General features: G+C 57.0%; 2 protein-coding genes across 4 annotated transcripts in view; both read right to left on the reverse strand.

Moving 5' to 3' along the window:
* The window catches only part of LOC127011707 (cylicin-1-like), a 92365-nt gene extending 74764 nt beyond the window's left edge, over positions 1-17601 (reverse strand). Inside the window, exons 1-2 of one of the 3 annotated variants that reach the window (XM_050889740.1) lie at positions 16060-17601; positions 9223-9310 (exon numbers count right to left, since the gene is read on the reverse strand). In XM_050889740.1, the coding sequence (XP_050745697.1) occupies positions 16131-17081 (951 nt within the window). In that variant the 5' untranslated portion in view covers positions 17082-17601 and the 3' untranslated portion in view covers positions 9223-9310; positions 16060-16130. Of the gene's footprint in view, positions 1-9222; positions 9311-12931; positions 13009-16059 lie in introns of those variants that run through there. The other 2 variants (XM_050889741.1, XM_050889742.1) reach the window with 2 other exon arrangements.
* LOC122818742 (uncharacterized) lies at positions 8445-8852 on the reverse strand. The gene has a single exon (XM_044093839.1). The coding sequence runs from the start codon at positions 8850-8852 to the stop codon at positions 8445-8447; it is 408 nt and encodes a 135-aa protein (XP_043949774.1).
* Positions 17602-19324: the final 1723 nt, after the last annotated feature.

Raw genomic sequence — 19324 nt, forward strand, 5'->3', positions numbered from 1 at the left:
ACCAGCAGCATTTGGTTGCCGTGTTTTGAACGCGGCAGGGGTCCGACGAAGTCTGCGCATACTGTAGCCTACGGTTCCTCTGGCACCTGCGGGAAAGATTTAAGAAAAATCAGCGCTCTCACTCTACGGCGTTCCCTTGTATATCCTAGCCCTTGAGTCATAGCGCACCTCGTTCCGGTTCCCTCGGTGCTCCCTCGTTGCTCCCTCGACGTTCCCTCGACGTTCCCTTGACGTTCCCTCGACGCTTTTAACCTTGTTACGTTTTCACAGCGCCGGTCGTCCTCCGCATGGCAACTTTGAATCTCCCGCGCCGATCCTCCATCTGTTCCCACTGGGCACCGATACTAATCGGCTATCGATACCCAGGGGGCCTGCTCACGATATCAATATCGCAGGTGCGGCGTTGCCACTTGCTCGCCGCGATGTTCCTCATCACCGATATTTCCATTTTTCTTGTGCCCATCGATCGCACTATCGTCCAGTGCCAATCGACCGCCTATCGAGGCGCCCCCTTCCCTGTAATCTGGTGATTCTGCAAAATTTGCGACTTCTCAAGGTGAGTTTCAATTTCCTTTTCCCACTTTCGCTCCTATCCTTTCTGCGACTTTCCTTCACTTTCATCCTTCATTCGCCCTCAGCTGGCTGACCCGGCTCCACGCAGACCCCTTCGAGAGCGGGAGCGGAGAGGACTTAGCATTGGCTTCGCAGCGGGTAAGTCAGCTGGAGTTTTGTCAATGCCTCCGACCTAACCCTTTCCCTTCGTTTCAGGTTGCTGCCATGTATGCTCCCTTTTTCTGTATGCTTTCAGCCGCGTTCCCGCCCCCTCCGGTCCTGAGCTTCTGAGTGTTAAGTTTTCAACATTTTATTCACGGATTCACTTCGGTCTGCTCCACAAAAACGCTCATGCCCGCGAGCCCCAGCCTCACGTGCGCCTGCCTCACGGCGTCCGCCGTTCCTGACCCACACGCTGCGCCTGCCACCCAGGTTGCGAGACTCCAAGGCTTCCGGCGCTGACATCGTCCGCGCCAACTAAGGACGCGCCGCCGATTCGGACACCACGGGCGCCGAATGTTACCGCTTCAAACTTGGCCTTCCACCTCTCGTCGGTTCCGGCCATTTCCACGGCCCCCACTCCTGAGGCTCCGCGTTTCGTGTCCCTGCCGGTGTTGTTGGCCCAGTACCTGGCGTCGATGGTCGCGTACTCGGTGTCGGCGGGGTCCACAGGTCCGGCCGGCCACGGGTCCTAGGTTCCAGCAGGCTCACCCGAGGTCCCGTCTCCTCCCAAATCCGGGGCTCATCCACCGTCGCCTTCTCATCCGCGGGGACCTCCGAGCACGTCCAGACGGCCGTTTGTTGGCGCCACCTCACGCCTTCGGCCACGAACGTCCGCACGCTGTGGGTCAAGTGCGCCGCCGGGATGTCCGTTCGGACGTGGTGTCCTACCGGGTCTCCGGGTTGGTACTGTGGCGTGTCCGGCGCGGGTGCGACTCTGCTGCCGGCGGCCGTTCGAACCTCGGCGTGGGTGGCCGCGCGGGTCTCCATCGGGGAGATTCCCCGCCGCGCCTCGTCGGTGGTGGTGGCGTATCAGGTTGCGGCGGTGGTGGCGACCAGGGAGGGAGCGCCTCGCCTTCCGGTGAGGGTGGTCTCGTCGGCGACCCTTGTCGGCGAGCCCGAACGTCGGCCTCCTCCTGGGGCGGCACCCACGGTTTGGCGACATACCTCGTAGTGGGTGGGCATGCCGGCTCCTCCCACAGCTGCTGCTCCTCTTCCTCGGCCCTTTTCCTCGCTTCCTTCGGGTATCCTTGGAGCTATCCTCGGACCCTTTTCCTCGTGTCCTTTGAGTATTCTTGGAGCTATCTTTGGTCCCTTTTCCTCGTGTCCTTCGTGTATCCTTGGAGCTATCCTTGGACCCTTATTGTTGCCTTTTGTCTAACATATCTGCTAGTGGCTGGCCGTATGTGTTCTGTGTTTGTTCTTGTTTCAGCTCGCTCACGTGGATGGTTCTCTCTTTTTTGTGTTCACGTACCGTATTTGGCAGATAACTGGTGACGCAAAATCCGTGACCTGATAAGGTCCGTCGTATCTTGGGGCCAACTTTGCTGCGAACCCCTCGGCCGCCTTTGACAAATGATGTTCCTTGGCCCACACGACGTCCCCCACCGCTGGTGTCCATTGTCTCCTCCTTAGGTTGTAATGCCTAGCCTGATCCTGGGAGGCTCTCTTCAGATTCTGCCTTACAATCTCGAAGATTTCCCCGAGTTTGTTTGCCTTCACCCCTGGGGTCTCAGTGGGTCGTCCTGTTCCCAAGGTCTCTCTGTCGTATAGTGCGCTCGGTAGTATCCTGTGGATTCCGGAACACTCGTATTTACTGCCAGCATGATCTCGTCCCAGTTTCTCTGATCCTGCCCTGTGAAATGCGCTATCATCGTCTTCACGGTCCTGTTTGCTCTTTCTGTCGGGTTCTCTTTCGGGGTATATGGAGCCGTGAACTGTTGCTTGGCTCCCATCTCGGCCAGAAAATTCTTGAAGATTTTGCTGTTGAACTGTACTCCGTTGTCCGTTATGACTATCTTCGGGACCCCAAACCTTGCGATGATGCGCTCCCTGAACGCTTTCTTTAGGGACTCGGCCGTCGCGCTCCGCAGCGGCACCAATTCAATCCACTTGGAGAACTTGTCTATCAGCACCAGCAGCATTTGGTTGCCGTGTTTTGAACGCGGCAGGGGTCCGCCGAAGTCTGCGCATACTGTAGCCTACGGTTCCTCTGGCACCTGCGGGAAAGATTTAAGAAAAATCAGCGCTCTCACTCTACGGCGTTCCCTTGTATATCCTAGCCCTTGAGTCATAGCGCACCTCGTTCCGGTTCCCTCGGTGCTCCCTCGTTGCTCCCTCGACGTTCCCTCGACGTTCCCTTGACGTTCCCTCGACGCTTTTAACCTTGTTACGTTTTCACAGCGCCGGTCGTCCTCCGCATGGCAACTTTGAATCTCCCGCGCCGATCCTCCATCTGTTCCCACTGGGCACCGATACTAATCGGCTATCGATACCCAGGGGGCCTGCTCACGATATCAATATCGCAGGTGCGGCGTTGCCACTTGCTCGCCGCGATGTTCCTCATCACCGATATTTCCATTTTTCTTGTGCCCATCGATCGCACTATCGTCCAGTGCCAATCGACCGCCTATCGAGGCGCCCCCTTCCCTGTAATCTGGTGATTCTGCAAAATTTGCGACTTCTCAAGGTGAGTTTCAATTTCCTTTTCCCACTTTCGCTCCTATCCTTTCTGCGACTTTCCTTCACTTTCATCCTTCATTCGCCCTCAGCTGGCTGACCCGGCTCCACGCAGACCCCTTCGAGAGCGGGAGCGGAGAGGACTTAGCATTGGCTTCGCAGCGGGTAAGTCAGCTGGAGTTTTGTCTATGCCTCCGCCCTAACCCTTTCCCTTCGTTTCAGGTTGCAGCCATGTATGCTCCCTTTTTCTTTATGCTTTCAGCCGCTTTCCCGCCCCCTCCGGTCCTTAGCTTCTGAGTGTTAAGTTTTCAACATTTTATTCACGGATTCATCTCGGTCTGCTCCACAAAAACGCTCATGCCCGCGAGCCCCAGCCTCACGTGCGCCAGCCTCACGGCGTCCGCCGTTCCTGACCCACACGCTGCGCCTGCCGCCCAGGTTGCGAGCCTCGCGCAACGCCAGTTCCTCCGCGATACCTGCGGGCCACTCCTGCTGCGGGACTCCAAGCTATAGCTGGCCTTCCGGCGCCGACATCGTCCGCGCCAACTAAGGACGCGCCGCCGATTCGTACACCACGGGCGCCGAATGTTACCGCTTCAAACTTGGCTTTCCACCTCCCGTCGGTTCCGGCCATTTCCACGGCCCCCGCTCCTGAGGCTCCGCCGCGTTTTGTGTCCCTGCCGGTGTCGTTGGCCCAGTACCTGGCGTCGATGGTCGCGTACTCGGTGTCGGCGGGGTCCACAGGACCGGCCGGCCACGGGTCCTAGGATCCAGCAGGCTCACCCGAGGTCCCGTCTCCTTCCAAATCCGGGGCTCATCCACCGTCGCCTTCTCATCCGCGGGGCCCTCTGGCCACGACCAGACGGCCGTCTGTTGGCGCCACCTCACGCCTTCGGCCACGAACGTCCGCACGCTGTGGGTCAAGTGCGCCGCCGGGATGTCCGTTCGGACGTGGTGTCCTACCGGGTCTCCGGGTTGGTACTGTGGCGTGTCCGGCGCGGTTGCGACTCTGCTGCCGGCGGCCGTTCGAACCTCGGCGTGGGTGGCCGCGCGGGTCTCCATCGGGGAGATTCCCCGCCGCGCCTCGTCGGTGGTGGTGGCGTATCAGGTTGCGGCGGTGGTGGCGACCGGGGAGGGAGCGCCTCGCCTTCCGGTGAGGGTGGTCTCGTCGGCGACCCCTCGTACCGCGGCACCTCCGGCAGCCAGTCCGGCGGAGAGGCAGCCCGAACGTCGGCCTCCTCCTGGGGCGGCACCCACTGTTCGGCGACATACCTCGGAGTGGGTGGGCATGCCGGCTCCTCCCACAGCTGCTGCTCCTCTTCTTCGGCTCGTCGCAAACGGGCCTGCCTTTCAGGGTCCTCCTCCATCTCTCGCAGCCGCGTTTCCTCTGTCCTCCTCCGCGCCACCAGGTTTAGCCGGAACTCTAGCGTGGCTGCTGCTACCTGCTCCTCGTGGCTGCGGGGAGTCCGTCGCCCCGCAGGTGGCTCCTCGCTGACCCACTCGACATTGGTTGTGCCGGTTGGGATACGGCCGTCCGTGTCGCTGGTGGCCTTCTGAAGCCGCTATCCTTGGATCCTTTTCCTTGTGTCCTTTGGGTATCCTTGGAGCTATCCTTGGACCCTATTCAACGTGTCCTTCGGGTATCCTTGGAGCTATCCTTGGACCCTTTCGTAGTATCCTTTGAGACTCTTTGACACTTTATTGTTGCCTTTTGTCTAACATATCTGCTAGTGGCTGGCCGTATGTGTTCTGTGTTTGTTCTTATTTCAGCTCGCTCACGTGGATGGTTCTCTCTTTTTTTGTGTTCACGTACCGTATTTTGCAGATTACTGGTGACGCAAAATCCGTGACCTGGTAAGGTCCGTCGTATCTTGGGGCCAACTTTGCTGCTTGTTACTCTGGTGCTCATGGTGGTGTTCTCGCTAAATGAACGTTTGCCGCCGGCCGTTCCCTTCTCGACACCTCGGTTCTAAGCCTTCCTCTTTGCTCGGTACCGCTATTTCTTCCAGCCTCCCTCCTGTTACATTCCGTTTTTACGGTACAGCTCTCTGATCTGTGCCGTCTTCCCCTTCCTTCGGCGAACTATCGCTGGAAATTTTCCTTTCAGTCATCTCCGAGCGTTTGGACGTTCCGGTCTGATGGTTGTGTCTTTTCCGTCCTCCAGTTGTCTTTTTTTTTGCTTTCCCTTGAGATATCCTTGTATTCCCTTCTTCGTATCCTAGAGCCTCCTTGGAGTTATCCCTTGACCCTTTTGTCTGTGTTCTTTGAGAGTCCTTGGAGTTATCCTTGGGTTCCTTCCTTGTATTCCTGAGCATTCTTGAAATTATCCTCGGGCTCTTTTCCTTGTATCCTTTGGCCATCCTTGGAGCTATCCTTGGACCCTTTTCATCGCTTCCTTCGGGTATCCTTGGAGCTAACCTTGGACCCTTTTCCTCGTGTCCTTTGGGTATCCTTGGAGTTATCCTTGGACCCTTTTCGTCGTGTCCTTTGGGTATCTTTGGAGCTATCCTTGGATCCTTTTCCTTGTGCCCTTTGGGTATCCTTGGAGCTATCCTTGGACCCTATTCGTCGTGTCCTTTGGGTATTTTTGGAGCTATCCTTGGATCCTTTTCCTTGAGCCCTTTGGGTATCCTTGGAGCTATCCTTGGACCCTTTTCCTTGCTTCCTTCGGGTATTCTTGGAGCTATCCTCGGACCCTTTTCCTCGTGTCCTTTGGGTATTCTTGGAGCTATCTTTGGTCCCTTTTCCTCGTGTCCTTAGTGTATCCTTGGAGCTATCCTTGGACCCTTTTCATCGTGTCCTTTGGGTATCCTTGGAGTTATCCTTGGACCCTTTTCGTCGTGTCATTTGGGTATCTTTGGAGCTATCCTTGGATCCTTTTCCTTGTGTCCTTTGGGTATCCTTGGAGCTATCCTTGGACCCTTCTCCTCGTGTCCTTTGGGTATCCTTTGAGCTATCCTTGGACCCTATTCCCCGTGTCCTTCGGGTATCCTTGGAGCTATCCTTGGACCCTTTCGTAGTATCCTTTGAGACTCTTTGACACTTTATTGTTGCCTTTTGTCTAACATATCTGCTAGTGGCTGGCCGTATGTGTTCTGTGTTTGTTCTTATTTCAGCTCGCTCAAGTGGATGGTTCTCTCTTTTTTTTGTGTTCACGTACCGTATTTTGCAGATTACTGGTGACGCAAAATCCGTGACCTGGTAAGGTCCGTCGTATCTTGGGGCCAACTTTGCTGCGAACCGCTCGGCCGCCTTTGACAAATGATGTTCCTTGGCCCACACGACGTCCCCCACCGCTGGTGTCCATTGTCTCCTCCTTAGGTTGTAATGCCTAGCCTGATCCTGGGAGGCTCTCTTCAGATTCTGCCTTACAATCTCGAAGATTTCCCCGAGTTTGTTTGCCTTCTCCCCTGGGGTCTCAGTGGGTCGGCTTGTTCCCAAGGTCTCTCTGTCGTAAAGGGCGCTCTGTAGTAATAAACGCCGGCGTGTATCCTGTGGATTCCGAAACAATCGTATTTACTGCCAGCATGATCTCAGCATGATCTCGTCCCAGTTTCTCTGATCCTGCCCTGTGAATTGCGCTATCATCGTCTTCACGGTCCTGTTTGCTCTTTCTGTCGGGTTCTCTTGCGGGGTATATGGAGCCGTGAACTGTTGCTTGGCTCCCATCTCGGCCAGAAAATTCTTGAAGATTTTGCTGTTGAACTGTACTCCGTTGTCCGTTATGACTATCTTCGGGACCCCAAACCTTGCGATGATGCGCTCCCTGAACGCTTTCTTTAGGGACTCGGCCGTCGCGCTCCGCAGCGGCACCAATTCAGTCCACTTGGAGAACTTGTCTATCAGCACCAGCAGCATTTGGTTGCCGTGTTTTGAACGCGGCAGGGTTCCGACGAAGTCTGCGCATACTGTAGCCTACGGTTCCCTTGTATATCCTAGCCCTTGAGTCATAGCGCACCTCGTTCCGGTTCCCTCGGTGCTCCCTCGTTGCTCCCTCGTCGTCCCCTCGACGCTTTTAACCTTGTTACGTTTTCACAGCGCCGGACGTCCTCCGCATGGCAACTTTAAATCTCCCGCGCCGATCCTCCATCTGTTCCCACTGGGCACCGATACTAATCGGCTATCGATACCCAGGGGGCCTGCTCACGCTATCAATATCGCAGGTGCGGCGTTGCCACTTGCTTGCCGCGATGTTCCTCATCACCGATATTTCCATTTTTCTTGTGCCCATCGATCGCACTATCGTCCAGTGCAAATCGACCGCCTATCGACGCGCCCCCTTCCCTGTAATCTGGTGATTCTGCAAAATTTGCGACTTCTCAAGGTGAGTTTCAATTTCCTTTTCCCACTTTCGCTCCTATCCTTTCTGCGACTTTCCTTCACTTTCATCCTTCATTCGCCCTCAGCTGGCTGACCCGGCTCCACGCAGACCCCTTCGAGAGCGGGAGCGGAGAGGACTTAGCATTGGCTTCGCAGCGGGTAAGTCAGCTGGAGTTTTGTCTATGCCTCCGCCCTAACCCTTTCCCTTCGTTTCAGGTTGCAGCCATGTATGCTCCCTTTTTCTTTATGCTTTCAGCCGCTTTCCCGCCCCCTCCGGTCCTTAGCTTCTGAGTGTTAAGTTTTCAACATTTTATTCACGGATTCATCTCGGTCTGCTCCACAAAAACGCTCATGCCCGCGAGCCCCAGCCTCACGTGCGCCAGCCTCACGGCGTCCGCCGTTCCTGACCCACACGCTGCGCCTGCCGCCCAGGTTGCGAGCCTCGCGCAACGCCGGTTCCTCCGCGATTCCTGCGGGCCACTCTTGCTGTGGGACTCCAAGCCACAGCTGGCCTTCCGGCGCCGACATCGTCCGCGCCAACTAAGGACGCGCCGCCGATTCGGACACCACGGGCGCCGAATGTTGCCGCTTCAAACTTGGCCTTCCACCTCCCGTCGGTTCCGGCCATTTCCACGGCCCCCGCTCCTGAGGCTCCGCCGCGTTTCGTGTCCCTGCCGGTGTCGTTGGCCCAGTACTTGGCGTCGATGGTCGCGTACTCGGTGTCGGCGGGGTCCACAGGACCGGCCGGCCACGGGTCCTAGGATCCAGCAGGCTCACCCGAGGTCCCGTCTCCTTCCAAATCCGGGGCTCATCCACCGTCGCCTTCTCATCCGCGGGGCCCTCTGGCCACGTCCAGACGGCCGTCTGTTGCCGCCACCTCACGCCGTGGTGTCCTACCGGGTCTCCGGGTTGGTACTGTGGCGTGTCCGGCTCGGGTGCGACTCTGCTGCCGGCGGCCGTTCGAACCTCGGCGTGGGTGGCCGCGCGGGTCTCCATCGGGGAGATTCCCCGCCGCGCCTCGTCGGTGGTGGTGGCGTATCAGGTTGCGGCGGTGGTGGCGACCGGGGTGGGAGCGCCTCGCCTTCCGGTGAGGGTGGTCTCGTCGGCGACCCCTCGTACCGCGGCACCTCCGGCAGCCAGCCCGGCGGAGAGGCAGCCCGAACGTCGGCCTCCTCCTGGGGCGGCACCCACTGTTCGGCGACATACCTCGGAGTGGGTGGGCATGCCGGCTCCTCCCACAGCTGCTGCTCCTCTTCCTCGGCTCGTCGCAAACGGGCCTGCCTTTCAGGGTCCTCTTCCATCTCTCCCAGCCGCGTTTCCTCCGTCCTCCTCCGCGCCACCAGGTTTAGCCGGAACTCCAGCGTGGCTGCTGCTAACTACTCATCGTGGCTGCGGGGAGACCGTCGCCCCGCAGGTGGCTCCTCGCTGACCCACTCGACATTGGTTGTGCCGGTTGGGATACGGCCGTCCGTGTCGCTGGTGGCCTTCTGAAGCCGCCACCTCCTCTGCTTCAGCCGCGGATCTTCGATCAGCTCGACGTCGCTGTCGGAGCTGATCACCGGATCGGGCTTTCCTCGCCTCCAGGTTTGCCGCGAGGTTCGGGTAGGCCGTGTGGTTGACCATCCTTGCCCCGGGCAAGACCTCTCGGCCGGCTGGCGGGCATCCATCGCTTTCCGTGCGTCGCTCCTTGTTACTCTGGTGCTCATGGTGGTGTTCTCGCTAAATGACCGTTTGCCGCCGGCCGTTCCTTCCTCGACACCTCGGTTCTAAGCCTTCCTCTTTGCTCGGTACCGCTATTTCTTCCACCTTCCCTCCTTTTACATTCCGTTTTTACGGTACAGCTCTCTGATCTGTGCCGTCTTCCCCTTCCTTCGGCGGTCTATCGCTGGAAATTTTCCTTTCAGTCATCTCCGAGCGTTTGGACGTTCCGGTCTGATGGTTGTGTCTTTTCCGTCCTCCAGTTGTTTTTTTTTTGCTTTCCCTTGAGATATCCTTGTATTCCCTCCTTCGTATCCTAGAGTCTCCTTGGAGTTATCCCTTGACCTTTTTGTCTGTGTTCTTTGAGAGTCCTTGGAGCTATCCTTGGGTTCCTTCCTTGTATTCCTGAGCATCCTTGAAATTATCCTCGGGCTCTTTTCCTTGTATCCTTTGGCCATTCTTGAAGCTATCCTTGGACCCTTTTCCTCGCTTCCTTCGGGTATCCTTGGAGCTATCCTCGGACCCTTTTCCTCGTGTCCTTTGGGTATTCTTGGAGCTATCTTTGGTCCCTTTTCCTCGTGTCCTTTGTGTATCCTTGGAGCTATCCTTGGACCCCTTTCATTGTGTCCTTTGGGTATCCTTGGAGTTATCCTTGGACCCTTTTCGTCGTGTCCTTTGGGTAGTTTTGGAGCTATCCTTGGATCCTTTTCCTTGTGTCCTTTGGGTTTCCTTGGAGCTATCCTTGGATCCTTCTCCTCGTGTCCTTTGGGTATCCTTGGAGCTATCCTTGGACCCTATTCAACGTGTCCTTCGGGTATCCTTGGAGCTATCCTTGGACCCTTTCGTAGTATCCTTTGAGACTCTTTGACACTTTATTGTTGCCTTTTGTCTAACATATCTGCTAGTGGCTGGCCGTATGTGTTCTGTGTTTGTTCTTATTTCAGCTCGCTCACGTGGATGGTTCTCTCTTTTTTTGTGTTCACGTACCGTATTTTGCAGATTACTGGTGACGCAAAATCCGTGACCTGGTAAGGTCCGTCGTATCTTGGGGCCAACTTTGCTGCGAACCGCTCGGCCGCCTTTGACAAATGATGTTCCTTGGCCCACACGACGTCGCCCACCGCTGGTGTCCATTGTCTCCTCCTTAGGTTGTAATGCCTAGCCTGATCCTGGGAGGCTCTCTTCAGATTCTGCCTTACAATCTCCAAGATTTCCCCGAGTTTGTTTGCCTTGGGTTCTGTTGGGTTCTCTTGCGGGGTATATGGAGCCGTGAACTGTTGCTTGGCTCCCATCTCGGCCAGAAAAGTCTTGAAGATTTTGCTGTTGAACTGTACTCCGTTGTCCGTTATGACTATCTTCGGGACCCCAAACCTTGCGATGATGCGCTCCCTGAACGCTTTCTTTAGGGACTCGGCCGTCGCGCTCCGCAGCGGCACCAATTCAGTCCACTTGGAGAACTTGTCTATCAGCACCAGCAGCATTTGGTTGCCGTGTTTTGAACGCGGCAGGGTTCCGACGAAGTCTGCGCATACTGTAGCCTACGGTTCCTCTGGCACCTGCGGGAAAGATTTAAGAAAAATCAGCGCTCTCACTCTACGGCGTTCCCTTGTATATCCTAGCCCTTGAGTCATAGCGCACCTCGTTCCGGTTCCCTCGGTGCTCCCTCGTTGCTCCCTCGACGTTCCCTCGACGCTTTTAACCTTGTTACATTTTCACAGCGCCGGACGTCCTCCGCATGGCAACTTTAAATCTCCCGCGCCGATCCTCCATCTGTTCCCACTGGGCACCGATACTAATCGGCTATCGATACCCAGGGGGCCTGCTCACGATATCAATATCGCAGGTGCGGCGTTGCCACTTGCTTGCCGCGATGTTCCTCATCACCGATATTTCCATTTTTCTTGTGCCCATCGATCGCACTATCGTCCAGTGCAAATCGACCGCCTATCGAGGCGCCCCCTTCCCTGTAATCTGGTGATTCTGCAAAATTTGCGACTTCTCAAGGTGAGTTTCAATTTCCTTTTCCCACTTTCGCTCCTATCCTTTCTGCGACTTTCCTTCACTTTCATCCTTCATTCGCCCTCAGCTGGCTGACCCGGCTCCACGCAGACCCCTTCAAGAGCGGGAGCGGAGAGGACTTAGCATTGGCTTCGCAGCGGGTAAGTCAGCTGGAGTTTTGTCTATGCCTCCGCCCTAACCCTTTCCCTTCGTTTCAGGTTGCAGCCATGTATGCTCCCTTTTTCTTTATGCTTTCAGCCGCTTTCCCGCCCCCTCCGGTCCTTAGCTTCTGAGTGTTAAGTTTTCAACATTTTATTCACGGATTCATCTCGGTCTGCTCCACAAAAACGCTCATGCCCGCGAGCCCCAGCCTCACGTGCGCCAGCCTCACGGCGTCCGCCGTTCCTGACCCACACGCTGCGCCTGCCGCCCAGGTTGCGAGCCTCGCGCAACGCCGGTTCCTCCGCGATTCCTGCGGGCCACTCTTGCTGTGGGACTCCAAGCCACAGCTGGCCTTCCGGCGCCGACATCGTCCGCGCCAACTAAGGACGCGCCGCCGATTCGGACACCACGGGCGCCGAATGTTGCCGCTTCAAACTTGGCCTTCCACCTCCCGTCGGTTCCGGCCATTTCCACGGCCCCCGCTCCTGAGGCTCCGCCGCGTTTCGTGTCCCTGCCGGTGTCGTTGGCCCAGTACTTGGCGTCGATGGTCGCGTACTCGGTGTCGGCGGGGTCCACAGGACCGGCCGGCCACGGGTCCTAGGATCCAGCAGGCTCACCCGAGGTCCCGTCTCCTTCCAAATCCGGGGCTCATCCACCGTCGCCTTCTCATCCGCGGGGCCCTCTGGCCACGACCAGACGGCCGTCTGTTGCCGCCACCTCACGCCGTGGTGTCCTACCGGGTCTCCGGGTTGGTACTGTGGCGTGTCCGGCTCGGGTGCGACTCTGCTGCCGGCGGCCGTTCGAACCTCGGCGTGGGTGGCCGCGCGGGTCTCCATCGGGGAGATTCCCCGCCGCGCCTCGTCGGTGGTGGTGGCGTATCAGGTTGCGGCGGTGGTGGCGACCGGGGTGGGAGCGCCTCGCCTTCCGGTGAGGGTGGTCTCGTCGGCGACCCCTCGTACCGCGGCACCTCCGGCAGCCAGCCCGGCGGAGAGGCAGCCCGAACGTCGGCCTCCTCCTGGGGCGGCACCCACTGTTCGGCGACATACCTCGGAGTGGGTGGGCATGCCGGCTCCTCCCACAGCTGCTGCTCCTCTTCCTCGGCTCGTCGCAAACGGGCCTGCCTTTCAGGGTCCTCTTCCATCTCTCGCAGCCGCGTTTCCTCCGTCCTCCTCCGCGCCACCAGGTTTAGCCGGAACTCCAGCGTGGCTGCTGCTAACTACTCATCGTGGCTGCGGGGAGACCGTCGCCCCGCAGGTGGCTCCTCGCTGACCCACTCGACATTGGTTGTGCCGGTTGGGATACGGCCGTCCGTGTCGCTGGTGGCCTTCTGAAGCCGCCACCTCCTCTGCTTCAGCCGCGGATCTTCGATCAGCTCGACGTCGCTGTCGGAGCTGATCACCGGATCGGGCTTTCCTCGCCTCCAGGTTTGCCGCGAGGTTCGGGTAGGCCGTGTGGTTGACCATCCTTGCCCCGGGCAAGACCTCTCGGCCGGCTGGCGGGCAGCCATCGCTTTCCGTGCGTCGCTCCTTGTTACTCTGGTGCTCATGGTGGTGTTCTCGCTAAATGACCGTTTGCCGCCGGCCGTTCCTTCCTCGACACCTCGGTTCTAAGCCTTCCTCTTTGCTCGGTACCGCTATTTCTTCCACCTTCCCTCCTTTTACATTCCGTTTTTACGGTACAGCTCTCTGATCTGTGCCGTCTTCCCCTTCCTTCGGCGGACTATCGCTGGAAATTTTCCTTTCAGTCATCTCCGAGCGTTTGGACGTTCCGGTCTGATGGTTGTGTCTTTTCCGTCCTCCAGTTGTTTTTTTTTTTGCTTTCCCTTGAGATATCCTTGTATTCCCTCCTTCGTATCCTAGAGTCTCCTTGGAGTTATCCCTTGACCTTTTTGTCTGTGTTCTTTGAGAGTCCTTGGAGCTATCCTTGGGTTCCTTCCTTGTATTCCTGAGCATCCTTGAAATTATCCTCGGGCTCTTTTCCTTGTATCCTTTGGCCATTCTTGGAGCTATCCTTGGACCCTTTTCCTCGCTTCCTTCGGGTATCCTTGGAGCTATCCTCGGACCCTTTTCCTCGTGTCCTTTGGGTATTCTTGGAGCTATCTTTGGTCCCTTTTCCTCGTGTCCTTTGTGTATCCTTGGAGCTATCCTTGGACCCCTTTCATTGTGTCCTTTGGGTATCCTTGGAGTTATCCTTGGACCCTTTTCGTCGTGTCCTTTGGGTAGTTTTGGAGCTATCCTTGGATCCTTTTCCTTGTGTCCTTTGGGTTTCCTTGGAGCTATCCTTGGATCCTTCTCCTCGTGTCCTTTGGGTATCCTTGGAGCTATCCTTGGACCCTATTCAACGTGTCCTTCGGGTATCCTTGGAGCTATCCTTGGACCCTTTCGTAGTATCCTTTGAGACTCTTTGACACTTTATTGTTGCCTTTTGTCTAACATATCTGCTAGTGGCTGGCCGTATGTGTTCTGTGTTTGTTCTTATTTCAGCTCGCTCACGTGGATGGTTCTCTCTTTTTTTGTGTTCACGTACCGTATTTTGCAGATTACTGGTGACGCAAAATCCGTGACCTGGTAAGGTCCGTCGTATCTTGGGGCCAACTTTGCTGCTTGTTACTCTGGTGCTCATGGTGGTGTTCTCGCCGTTCCTTCCTCGACACCTCGGTTCTAAGCCTTCCTCTTTGCTCGGTACCGCTATTTCTTCCAGCCTCCCTCCTTTTACATTCCGTTTTTACGGTACAGCTCTCTGATCTGTGCCGTCTTCCCCTTCCTTCGGCGGACTATCGCTGGAAATTTTCCTTTCAGTCATCTCCGAGCGTTTGGACGTTCCGGTCTGATGGTTGTGTCTTTTCCGTACTCCAGTTGTTTTTTTTTTTGCTTTCCCTTGAGATATCCTTGTATTCCCTCCTTCGTATCCTAGAGTCTCCTTGGAGTTATCCCTTGACCCTTTTGTCCGTGTTCTTTGAGAGTCCTTGGAACTATCCTTGGGTTCCTTCCTTGTATTCCTGAGCATCCTTGAAATTATCCTCGGGCTCTTTTCCTTGTATCCTTTGGCCATTCTTGGAGCTATCCTTGGACCCTTTTCCTCGCTTCCTTCGGGTATCCTTGGAGCTATCCTCGGACCCTTTTCCTCGTGTCCTTTGGGTATTCTTGGAGCTATCTTTGGTCCCTTTTCCTCGTGTCCTTTATGTATCCTTGGAGCTATCCTTGGACCCCTTTCATTGTGTCCTTTGGGTATCCTTGGAGTTATCCTTGGACCCTTTTCCTTGTGTCCTTTGGGTATTCTTGGAGCTATCTTTGGTCCCTTTTCCTCGTGTCCTTTGTGTATCCTTGGAGCTATCCTTGGACCCCTTTCATTGTGTCCTTTGGGTATCCTTGGAGTTATCCTTGGACCCTTTTCGTCGTGTCCTTTGGGTATCTTTGGAGCTATCCTTGGATCCTTTTCCTTGTGCCCTTTGGGTATCCTTGGAGCTATCCTTGGACCCTATTCGTCGTGTCCTTTGGGTAGTTTTGGAGCTATCCTTGGATCCTTTTCCTTGTGTCCTTTAAGTATCCTTGGAGCTATCCTTGGACCCTTCTCCTCGTGTCCTTTGGGTATTCTTGGAGCTATATTTGGTCCCTTTTCCTCGTGTCCTTCGTGTATCCTTGGAGCTATCGTTGGACCCTTTCGTAGTATCTTTTGAGACTCTTTGACACTTTATTGTTGCCTTTTGTCAAACATATCTGCTTCTGGCTGGCCGTATGTGTTCTGTGTTTGTTCTTATTTCAGCTAAGGACGCGCCGCCGATTCGGACTCCACGGGCGCCGAATGTTGCCGCTTCAAACTTGGCCTTCCACCTCCCGTCGGTTCCGGCCATTTCCACGGCCCCCGCTCCTGAGGCTCCGCCGCGTTTGGTGTCCCTGCCGGTGTCGTTGGCCCAGTACTTGGCGTCGATGGTCGCGTACTCGGTGTCGGCGGGGTCCACAGGACCGGCCGGCCACGGGTCCTAGGATCCAGCAGGCTCACCCGAGGTCCCGTCTCCTCCCAAATCCGGGGCTCATCCACCGTCGCCTTCTCATCCGCGGGGCCCTCCGGCCACGTCCAGACGGCCGTTGCCGCCACCTCACGCCTTCGGCCACGAACGTCCGCACGCTGTGGGTCAAATGCGCCGCCGGGATGTCCGTTCGGACGTGGTGTCCTACCGGGTCTCCGGGTTGGTACTGTGGCGTGTCCGGCGCGGGTGCGACTCTGCTGCCGGCGGCCGTTCGAACCTCGGCGTGGGTGGCCGCGCGGGTCTCCATCGGGGAGATTCCCCGCCGCGCCCTGTCGGTGGTGGTGGCGTATCAGGTTGCGGCGGTGGTGGCGACCGGGGAGGGAGCCCGAACGTCGTCCTCCTCCTGGGGCGGCACCCACTCTTCGGCGACATACCTCGGAGTGGGTGGGCATGCCGGCTCCTCCCACAGCTGCTGCTCCTCTTCCTCGGCTCGTCGCAAACGGGCCTGCCTTTCAGGGTCCTCCTCCATCTCTCGCAGCCGCGTTTCCTCCGTCCTCCTCCGCGCCTCTCGGCCGGCTGGCGGGCAGCCATCGCTTTCCGTGCGTCGCTCCTTGTTACTCTACTGCTCATGGTGGTGTTCTCGCTAAATGACCGTTTGCCGCCGGCCGTTCCTTCCTCAACACCTCGGTTCTAAGCCTTCCTCTTTGCTCGGTACCGCTATTTCTTCCAGCCTCCCTCCTTTTACATTCCGTTTTTACGGTACAGCTCTCTGATCTGTGCCGTCTTCCCCTTCCTTCGGCGGACTTACGCTGGAAATTTTCCTTTCAGTCATCTCCGAGCGTTTGGACGTTCCGGTCTGATGGTTGTCTTTTCCGTCCCCCAGTTGCTTTTTTTTTTTGCCTTCCCTTGAGATATCCTTGTATTCCCTCCTTCCTAGATTCTCCTTGGAGTTATCCCTTGACCCTTTTGTCTGTGTTCTTTGAGAGTCCTTGGAGCTATCATTGGGTTCCTTCCTTGTATTCCTGAGCATCCTTGAAATTATCCTCGGGCTCTTTTCCTTGTATCCTTTGGCCATCCTTGGAGCTATCCTTGGACCCTTTTCCTCGCTTCCTTCGGGTATCCTTGGAGCTATCCTCGGACCCTTTTCCTCGTGTCCTTTGGGTATTCTTGGAGCTATCTTTGGTCCCTTTTCCTCGTGTCCTTTGTGTATCCTTGGAGCTATCCTTGGACCCTTTTCATTGTGTCCTTTGGTATCCTTGGAGTTATCCTTGGACCCTTTTCGTCGTGTCCTTTGGGTATCTTTGGGGCTATCCTTGGATCCTTTTCCTTGTGTCCTTTGGGTTTCCTTGGAGCTATCCTTGGACCCTTCTCCTCGTGTCCTTTGGGTATCCTTGGAGCTATCCTTGGACCCTTTCGTAGTATCCTTTGAGACTCTTTGACACTTTATTGTTGCCTTTTGTCTAACATATCTGCTAGTGGCTGGCCGTATGTGTTCTGTGTTTGTTCTTATTTCAGCTCGCTCACGTGGATGGTTCTCTCTTTTTTTGTGTTCACGTACCGTATTTTGCAGATTACTGGTGACGCAAAATCTGTGACCTGGTAAGGTCCGTCGTATCTTGGGGCCAACTTTGCTGCGAACCGCTCGGCCGCCTTTGACAAATGATGTTCCTTGGCCCACACGACGTCCCCCACCGCTGGTGTCCATTGTCTCCTCCTTAGGTTGTAATGCCTAGCCTGATCCTGGGAGGCTCTCTTCAGATTCTGCCTTACAATCTCCAAGATTTCCCCGAGTTTGTTTGCCTTGGGTTCTGTTGGGTTCTCTTGCGGGGTATATGGAGCCGTGAACTGTTGCTTGGCTCCCATCTCGGCCAGAAAATTCTTGAAGATTTTGCTGTTGAACTGTACTCCGTTGTCCGTTATGACTATCTTCGGGACCCCAAACCTTGCGATGATGCGCTCCCTGAACGCTTTCTTTAGGGACTCGGCCGTCGCGCTCCGCAGCGGCACCAATTCAGGCCACTTGGAGAACTTGTCTATCAGCACCAGCAGCATTTGGTTGCCGTGTTTTGAACGCGGCAGGGTTCCGACGAAGTCTGCGCATACTGTAGCCTACGGTTCCTCTGGCACCTGCGGGAAAGATTTAAGAAAAATCAGCGCTCTCACTCTACGGCGTTCCCTTGTATATCCTAGCCCTTGAGTCATAGCGCACCTCGTTCCGGTTCCCTCGGTGCTCCCTCGTTGCTCCCTCGACGTTCCCTCGACGCTTTTAACCTTGTTACATTTTCACAGCGCCGGACGTCCTCCGCATGGCAACTTCAAATCTCCCGCGCCGATCCTCCATCTGTTCCCACTGGGCACCGATACTAATCGGCTATCGATACCCAGGGGGCCTGCTCACGATATCAATATCGCAGGTGCGGCGTTGCCACTTGCTCGCCGCGATGTTCCTCATCACCGATATTTCAATTTTTCTTGTGCCCATCGATCGCACTATCGTCCAGTGCCAATCGACCGCCTATCGAGGCGCCCCCTTCCCTGTAATCTGGTGATTCTGCAAAATTTGCGACTTCTCAAGGTGAGTTTCAATTTCCTTTTCCCACTTTCGCTCCTATCCTTTCTGCGACTTTCCTTCACTTTCATCCTTCATTCGCCCTCAGCTGGCTGACCCGGCTCCACGCAGACCCCTTCGAGAGCGGGAGCGGAGAGGACTTAGCATTGGCTTCGCAGCGGGTAAGTCAGCTGGAGTTTTGTCAATGCCTCCGCCCTAACCCTTTCCCTTCGTTTCAGGTTGCTGCCATGTATGCTCCCTTTTGCTTTATGCTTTCAGCCGCTTTCCCGCCCCCTCCGGTCCTTAGCTTCTGAGTGTTAAGTTTTCAACATTTTATTCACGGATTCATCTCGGTCTGCTCCACAAAAACGCTCATGCCCGCGAGCCCCAGCCTCACGTGCGCCAGCCTCACGGCGTCCGCCGTTCCTGACCCACACGCTGCGCCTGCCGCCCAGGTTGCGAGCCTCGCGCAACGCCGGTTCCTCCGCGATTCCTGCGGGCCACTCCTGCTGTGGGACTCCAAGCCGCAGCTGGCCTTCCGGCGCCGACATCGTCCGCGCCAACTAAGGACGCGCCGCCGATTCGGACACCACGGGCGCCGAATGTTGCCGCTTCAAACTTGGCCTTCCACCTCCCGTCGGTTCCGGCCATTTCCACGGCCCCCGCTCCTGAGGCTCCGCCGCGTTTTGTGTCCCTGCCGGTGTCGTTGGCCCAGTACCTGGCGTCGATGGTCGCGTACTCGGTGTCGACGGGGTCCACAGGACCGGCCGGCCACGGGTCCTAGGATCCAGCAGGCTCACCCGAGGTCCCGTCTCCTCCCAAATCCGGGGCTCATCCACCGTCGCCTTCTCATCCGCGGGGCCCTCCGGCCACGTCCAGACGGCCGTCTGTTGCCGCCACCTCACGCCTTCGGCCACGAACGTCCGCACGCTGTGGGTAAAGTGCGCCGCCGGGATGTCCGTTCGGACGTGGTGTCCTACCGGGTCTCCGGGTTGGTACTGTGGCGTGTCCGGCGCGGGTGCGACTCTGCTGCCGGCGGCCGTTCGAACCTCGGCGTGGGTGGCCGCGCGGGTCTCCATCGGGGAGATTCCCCGCCGCGCCTCGTCGGTGGTGGTGGCGTATCAGGTTGCGGCGGTGGTGGCGACCGGGGAGGGAGCCCGAACGTCGGCCTCCTCCTGGGGCGGCACCCACTGTTCGGCGACATACCTCGGAGTGGGTGGGCATGCCGGCTCCTCCCACAGCTGCTGCTCCTCTTCCTCGGCTCGTCGCAAACGGGCCTGCCTTTCAGGGTCCTCCTCCATCTCTCGCGGCCGCGTTTCCTCCGTCCTCCTCCGCGCCACCAGGTTTAGCCGGAACTCCAGCGTGGCTGCTGCTACCTAGTCCTCGTGGCTGCGGGGAGT

Source organism: Drosophila biarmipes, unplaced genomic scaffold (genome assembly GCF_025231255.1).
Source record: "Drosophila biarmipes strain raj3 unplaced genomic scaffold, RU_DBia_V1.1 ptg000005l, whole genome shotgun sequence".
Classification (NCBI taxonomy): domain Eukaryota; kingdom Metazoa; phylum Arthropoda; class Insecta; order Diptera; family Drosophilidae; genus Drosophila; species Drosophila biarmipes.

Excerpts from the sequence above, each read along its gene's own strand:
- LOC122818742 (XM_044093839.1), bottom strand. The coding sequence starts at position 8,852 with ATGGAAGAGGACCCTGAAAGGCAGGCCCGTTTGCGACGAGCCGAGGAA.